The sequence below is a fragment of the Chanodichthys erythropterus genome, chromosome 8 (genome assembly GCF_024489055.1).
Source record: "Chanodichthys erythropterus isolate Z2021 chromosome 8, ASM2448905v1, whole genome shotgun sequence".
NCBI classification, from domain to species: domain Eukaryota; kingdom Metazoa; phylum Chordata; class Actinopteri; order Cypriniformes; family Xenocyprididae; genus Chanodichthys; species Chanodichthys erythropterus.
Genome location: NC_090228.1, coordinates 41,157,157 through 41,164,971, shown reverse-complemented (window position 1 = coordinate 41,164,971; position 7,815 = coordinate 41,157,157). Strand labels below are relative to the sequence as shown.

The window sequence follows — 7,815 nt, the reverse complement described above, 5'->3', positions numbered from 1 at the left end:
TGATGTAGAACAGTGGAACTTTTTTTTTTGTAATTTAACACAGAAAGGAAGAATGTGTACACAAAATAAGTGTTGGCAATGAAAGAGAACATAACACTTTATATCATTGGAAAACATGAATAAGGTTGTTCTTGCCAGATTTGATCTACATGAAAGTTGAATAAGTGTGAAGGTTACTAGAATTGAATATTTCAACTTATAGAGGTACTAAGAGCAATAAGATTTCAAGAGTGTTTAACATACTGTTTAAATATTTAAAAGATAGCCTACAAAGATTTAAGACATCATATGAATACAGTTTTATATATAAAGATACTATAACGTGATGATCCGCACTCAGTCTAAGTACGTGGCGGAATATGTACCATAAACTGGTTTGCCAACTTTCCAAAAAACTATAAATAAGAAGGACTTTTATTTTGGTCTTATGGTGTGACGTCATAAGGCGGCGCTGCGACTCCGCGTCAGTTATGTTATGACTGAAGAAAGGTTTGTGTTTTTAAGCATTTAAATCGATACTAGTCGTTTAGTCAAATTTATAGCGCTTACTAACAATGCAAACTGAGTGAATTATTACTTAATGTAATATTGTCTTGCTTTATTTAACATTAATGAACGTTATTTTTGGTGAGTAAAGGCATCCAAACAGAAAGGTGTTTCTCATTTGGCTCTCTATGAATCAGTTTATCGTAAACATGAATTCGGTCACTGGTATGGCGTTATTTTAATGACAAATATCAAATGTATAATATTTCCTTCCCTCTGGACATATACAGTGCTCCAGTCGTGAACTGCCTTTCCTCTCATTCAGATGTTACGTGTGCTCCACATGGAAAAAATACTATAGTAATTTACAGTAAATACTATAGTGTTTTTGAACCATGTGGTAATATAAAACTATAGTAATATAATCAAATGACTTTACCCAGTACTGTACTAAGTTTTCTACAACTATATGGTATATTATACTACAATACACTACAGTTTGTAGTAAAATTAAAGTATACTACAGTTTTACAGTTTATCAGTTCACTAGTTAATACTACAGTATGCTATAGCATTCATTAAAGTGTTGCAAATACTATAATATATATAGTATAATATATTTTACTATAGTATGGTTCAAAAACACTATAGTATTTTTTCATGTAGGCGTGCTCAAACAGTATCCACTGGAAAATCCGTCTGTGCTCTTAAGCTAGAATTTTCTAGAAATTCTCTTCGCTTCCGGATAAACATTGTAAAAAGTTATCAACCAATCATTCTGATGACTGACCGATGAAAATGCTACATGAAATGTTATTAGCTGAGAGTGAACTGCAACGAATTCTTTCTACAATCAAAGGTAAATCTTAAATATTACTACACTGTAAAGAAATTAAACAATATTAATCAAATGTATCTTAGAAATGGCTTGGAATGGGGCACTTGGATGATTTGTACATATTCAGTACTGGTTGAAAGTTTGGAAACAATGTTTTTTTTAGTGTTTTTGAAAGTAGACTCTTAGTGAAATACAGTAATACTGTGAAATATTATTACAATTTAAATTGGCTTATGTAGCAGTATATTTTAAGTATAATTTATTCCTGTGATGTAATATTCAGCAGCCATTACTTCAGTGTCCCATGATTCTTCAAAAGATCCTAGGCTAAAATCTGTAGTCTTTGGTTGTTAGTTTGACATGTTCACCGACAGCCAATTAATCAATAGAATTTTACCTCAGACGAAATTCTGGCAGTGTCAGAAGATTTGGTGCACAGTCCTGCAGTGTGACTTGTCCTACAACAAACGTTAAATTGACTTTGTTTTTTCAAAGACAAGCCGTGATCAAAATGAACGCTAGAGATGTCTATGTTAGCCATAATTTCAGTCCCGCGTGTAATGCAGCTCACAGTCTTCGAATATTTATGGGTTTATGTAAAACTCCAGAAAAGTTTTCACGTGCGCATCCATTTTTAACGCGTCTTGACTGTTGTACAGTCTGACATAAATGAAAGCTGAGATCCCACAGTGTGACATGAGGATCATATTCGTACAGTCTGAAGAGCAACAATAGTAAAGGACTATTATAAATCGCACCTGGCTTAAGATCAATTTTTCTTATTAACAATGTTGAAAATAGTTTTAGCTGCTTTTTTTTTTAAAATCATGATACACTACCATTCAAAAGTTTAGGTTAAAGGTGCAGTAAATGATTTTTCAAAAACGCTGTTGAAAAGACATGTACGTCTGGAACACAACAAACATGTAGCCAATCAGCATTAGTGGGCATATGATGGTGGAGGAGAAAGAGTGAGCAAGAGGGAGATTTAAAGAAAGATTTTAGAAAGAGAGTTGGGATGAAACACAATAATGTGGAATATCACTGGAAAAAGAAGAGTTATGATCAGGCAAGAGCTTTAGGACCCACATTAGCATTAAAAAAAGCTTTCCAGCTCTAAGCAGGAAGACCTGAATACGGACACCGATGTTGCATTGATTTGCTCGATATGCGAGTAACATATTGGTTTTGTGGTTTCACAGAATTATCAGCAAAGGATTCATTGATTTCTAACCCTTACATTAACTTTACCTCTATATATATTTATGGAAATTAGAAATAAGAACCCGCCCTGTACAGCTATGATCAGCTGTTCAGCTGAGCTTTCAATGTGGTTATGGAAAGGCCGCAGCTGATATGTTGGTTCTTGTCACATGACCTGCAGTGCGCTTGTGTTGAGATGTAGAATAGGCAAGCCTGGAAAAAACTAACGCGCTGCACCGCATGCGCATCGCTTCTAGTAGGAGCGCGCTTGTAGCTCGCCTACATTTGAAATAACAAACTTTAGCACGCTAAAGACGCGATATGTGAATGGCTCCTAATGGCAGTGAGCGGGATCTACAAGTATGAGCTGAAGAAAGTGTCTCCTTCCACATCCATTCACCCATCATACTCCACACGGCACACGGTTAAAGGCGTTCTGAAGCGAAGCGATGCGTTTGTGTAAAAAAAAATCCATATTAAACAAGTTATGAAGTAAAATATCTAGCTTCCACCAGACCGCCTTCCGTATTGCATTATTGCCATTGTTCCAGTTGAGATTTTAGTGCAAAATGATTGTAAACACAGTTTAGATATTTATTATATGTAATAACATTTAACTTTTATATGCAGTGGGTCTTAAAGGTAGGGTAGCAGTTTCTGAGCGGCTAGCGATAGCAAGCTGGCTTTGAAAGTATGAAATCTCAGCTTCCCTTCAGAGAGCTCTCCAAATCCACACCTTCTCCATATCACATGAACGTGTAGGTCATGCACAGCCATAGCAGATTCAGCAAAGCGTCATAAGAGACGGCGTTAAATTACCTCATGTCTCAAAGCATATAACATTACAATAATAATGAACGTAGATAATTTACAGAGCTCTTATTTGTACCACCTGACTGCTGTAGATTCATTTCAGCGTTGATAGTGTTGACACAGAAATGCATAAATCCGAGTCTGAGGACTAGGGGTATTCGATATTGACAAAAACTAATATCTCTAAATTTTCTGGGATTTTCTTGAAAATGATAATTAGTGTGTTTATTGTATTTTAATTGAATTTGATTATTTTTATTTCTACACTAACTACTGAACTATAGAGACGCGCCCAGTGATTTTAGTTTGGATTTATTTTTCTTTCTGTTAATTATGCTCATCTTAATCATGACAGAGTGTCCACACTGAAAAAACTTCTGGTGAAGAAACTGAGATCCACATGACACTATTATAAAGATGGCGTTTATTAAAGAGGAGAGTGAAGACATGAAGATTGAAGAAACATTCAGAGTGAAACAAGAAGATACTAAGGAACAAACAGGTTGGTTTAATTCTCAAAGCTGAACTCAGTCATTTGTCTTCAGTCAAATGTCCACCTCTACAGAAACTAGTTATATTTTTGGTAGAATGTCATATGAGTCTCTTAATTAAGTGGTTTTATTTGACGTGGAGCGGGTCATTAGTTAGTCATCCGTTTGACGTGATAAATATTTGTTAGGCTGCATTCATGTTATTTTTCCTAAATGAATGTTTATTAGCAGCACTATACCAAAGTCCCTTTCACTCAGTGGCCATATTTCCAACACCTCCAGGCCCAAATAGCCTTAAAATAAAACATTTTTCAGGCTAGACTAGCCACGACATGCAAGTTAGCACACGTACATCTGTAAGATGTCTGTTAAAGATCACTTCATCTGCTGTTTACAAACATCTGATAGACATCTTTAAGATGTCAGTTTTACATACATTCTAAATCATAAACATCTTAAAGACATCTTCTAAACGTCAAATAGACGTCTCCGAGATGTACGTATACTATCAAGGATACAGTGTTCATTCTAATGTTTGATCTGTGATCTGTGATCAGTGATTTTTTTTTAATTTTTTTTATGTGTAATGATTGAAGTTCAGTCAGATATTCTTTGTCTAAAAATCGTTTAAAGCTGTTTATGCGTCAGTAAATCAAGCCAATGTCTTCTTCACATTGTTTCTTTTAGTAGTATGAAACCGACCCGGCACCAGACAGAAATTCACAGACGGGCATTACATTTTCTCAGGGGAGCACAAATGAGATCATATTCATTGCATAATAACATTAATTATGAATTAAATGGACGAGAAAAAAAAACGAGGAAGAACGTACCACTCCATTGACGCGATACAACAGTTAAGCTTTGGACATAGCCTACTGCAACACGCGTCACAGGGCTCTACATTAATGCTTGTTCGCTTGTCTGGGAGCAAGAGAAAGAGAATTAGCCAAACCTGATTAAAACTCCAATAACAAAAAATAACTAGGTAATCACCAAAACGCAATAATGATTTTGCATTCATTAAGTCTGGGCGATCGATAGTGTATAATAATACATAATGTATAATGCACTGACGCCAACAATGTTGTGCTGCCTCTCGAGGAGAAATCAAAGCAAATGAGCGCAGCAGGGAAAAAAAGAAACTCCGTTAACACACTGCCAGTTGTGGCTCCTGGCCATAAATTTAGGTAGGACAGATTCAAATATTTATCATAATGTAAATTTAATCATTTACTCACCTTCATGTTGTTCAAAACTATTCGATCAAATAAAACTTGTGAAATTCACTTTGAAACCAGAATTCATATCTCTCATTGCTGAAAAAACTATTAAAAGACCAGAAAATGATGTCAATTATGTTGGCTACTGAACTGAATTTTATTTAAAGTGCAAGCAATAAAATTTCAGCAAACTTACAAGCGGTTTCCAAAATACATGACACTAGTACTTTTTGTACAAACAACTTAAATTAGTTGGATTCTGCGGTTATTGTGGTTTAAAGCAAAGAAATTCACACATTCATCAAGGTTTAGAGACTTGGCTCGCCTGGACTCTACACTTAAGACACCGAGATAACTCAGTCTATCATCAAAGAAGCTGTGTTCACATGCAGCTGTTCTCATGATTATGGTAACATCAATTTTGCACAATCTAAAGAGCTCATTGAATACCTCTTTAACCCTTAGGGGACTAAGCCCTTTTTGGTCCGTTTTGTCTATTTTTACATTTCGGCTTATAAACCATAAGTAATGATGATGGACCACCATGTATTTGGTATCAATGGATTCAGAAGACCCTAAGCTACCATAAGCATGCATGCAATATGTTTATAAAGGAAGTATGAGTGAAAAATTGTACAATAAACTAGAGCTACAGAGTAAATTTCAAAAACGAAAATGAGATTTTTGTCATTTATTACTGAAAATCCTACCTCACACAACAATAGTGAAAAGTTTTTGACCCAAAAATATATTTTTCAAACCCTTTGCTTGACAGAAATGGGTTAATGTTCAATCAAATGTGTAAAGAACAATTAAATAATTAACTTTATTTACAAACAGTCCTAGGCGTTTTTTTATTTTTGGGACTAAGCCCTTTTTGGTCTGTTTTCTCTATTTTTATATTTGGGCTCATAAATCATATGTAAAGGAGATGGAACACCCTGTGTTTGGTATCTATGGATTCAGAAGACCCTAAGCTACCATAAGCATGCATATAATGTGTTTATAAAGGAAGTATGAGTGAAAGAAAATGTACAATAAACTAGAGAATTTCAAAAACGAAAATTTAGATTTTTGTCATTTATTACTGAAAATCACAAAATATAGAACAGTTTTTGAACAAAAAAAAAAAAGTCAAACTCTTTGCTTGACAGAAATGTGTTATTGTTTAATCAAATGTGTAAAGAACAATTAAATAACTTTTTTACAAACAGTCCTAGGCATGCCAGTGAGCAAAGCAAGGCCTCTCCAGGAAGTTGCAGAGGGGCACCTGGCAAGCCCCACACTGCCAGGGGGTCTTGTTGTACACTTTGCTTGCCTTGCAGTGCTCACAGTACTTTCTGACATCTGCAGGCTTGTGTGCAGAGTTTGCTGGGTCCAAGGGAGCAATGGGTAGGGGTGTGTGGTGAGTTGTCCTGTCTGCATCCTCAGTTGTCACCCCTGCAAGTTGAGCACAGAGCTCCTCCATAAAGTCTCTGTGTGTCAGTGGTGTAGTATTTGCTCTTTACACAGTTCTTTGTGGAGGATGTAGCTGTTACATGTGGCGATGTCCACAAAGTGCAAGAACATAGTCTTATACCATCTGTGCGCTTTGTGGTGAGCAGAGGTGTACTGGATGAGCTGATCAGACAAGTCAACACCACCCATGTGTTTGTTGTATTCCACAACTGGAGTTGGAACTGGAATACTCACTTTCTCCCAGGTTCCATCTGTCTTTTTTTGCCTTCTTGTGACCTTCTCCGATGTGTAGGCTTGATGGATGGTCGAGCAGATGGACACCTCTCTTGTGTCCATCCACTTGACGAAGAGCAAGTCATCATCTCGGATCCACCTGATTGTGCCTCTTTGGGATTTTTTGGAGAGGGCATTCACAGTAGATTTAGGGGTGTCCTTCCTCCCCTGTCTATATGTACCACAGGCTCTAAAGTGCAGAGATGACCGGTGTCTGAAGAGCTGAGGGCTTGTATAAAAGTTATCACAATAAATGTGATAACCACTTCCCAAATGTGCTTTGTCCAGGAGGCCCACAACTGCATCATAGGAAAGTCCAAAGCCAGTGGGGAACTTTGCCTTTCCCGTGTACACGGTAAAGCTAGATGTATAACCATTTGAAGAGTCAGCCAAGATAAACAGTTTGAATCCCCACTTAGTCGGTTTGTCCTTTATGTATTGTGTCATTCCTGTTTTGGCTTTTGTCCCCACCATCCTCTCATCTATTGCCAGATTTTTTTGGGGCTGGTAAAAGGACTTGCATGCTTCCATGATTTCGGTCATCAGAGGCTTGAGGCGAAACAGTGGGTCATGGTCTGATGTTCCTTTTTGCTGTCATTTATAACTTCCTCAGCCGGATCACTCATGTGCACATTTGAGGAAATGGAGAGCCACCTGTCCCTTGGCATCACTTTCTTTGGAAATGGCACTGAAAAATTGTTTTTTTGCCTCCAGTAAGCTTTCACTGATCCAAGTTTTAGCAGTCCCATGAAAATCACAAGTGCAAGATATTTTAGGAAGTCTATGGGAGTGACATCAGTCCATTTGAATTTAAGTCCTTCTGATATCCTCTTTGAAGCTTGCTTATTTGTGTTACTGCATAATTTTCTGATGACATTATTGCTGAAAAAAAGCTGGAACAAATCAAGTGGACTGTACACTTTGGATTTATCGAGTTGCACTCCTGGGGGCCTGGCAGGGGCAAACCTGGGGAGAATGGGTGCCACATCTGGATTGTTTTCAGTTTTCCAGTGTTATTCAGGTCTTGTAC

At 36.8% G+C, this 7,815-nt stretch overlaps 1 protein-coding gene across 3 annotated transcripts in view; it reads left to right on the top strand.

Moving 5' to 3' along the window:
• The first annotated feature begins 540 nt into the window (after positions 1–540).
• Positions 541–7,815, top strand: part of LOC137024949 (gastrula zinc finger protein XlCGF57.1-like) — a 30,169-nt gene continuing 22,894 nt past the window's right edge. For 2 of the 3 annotated variants that reach the window (XM_067392921.1, XM_067392918.1), the window contains exon 1: positions 3,539–3,842. In XM_067392921.1, coding sequence (XP_067249022.1) covers positions 3,758–3,842 — 85 coding nt within the window. In that variant the 5' untranslated portion in view covers positions 3,539–3,757. Of the gene's footprint in view, positions 1,346–3,538; positions 3,843–7,815 lie in introns of those variants that run through there. The other variant, XM_067392917.1, reaches the window with a different exon arrangement.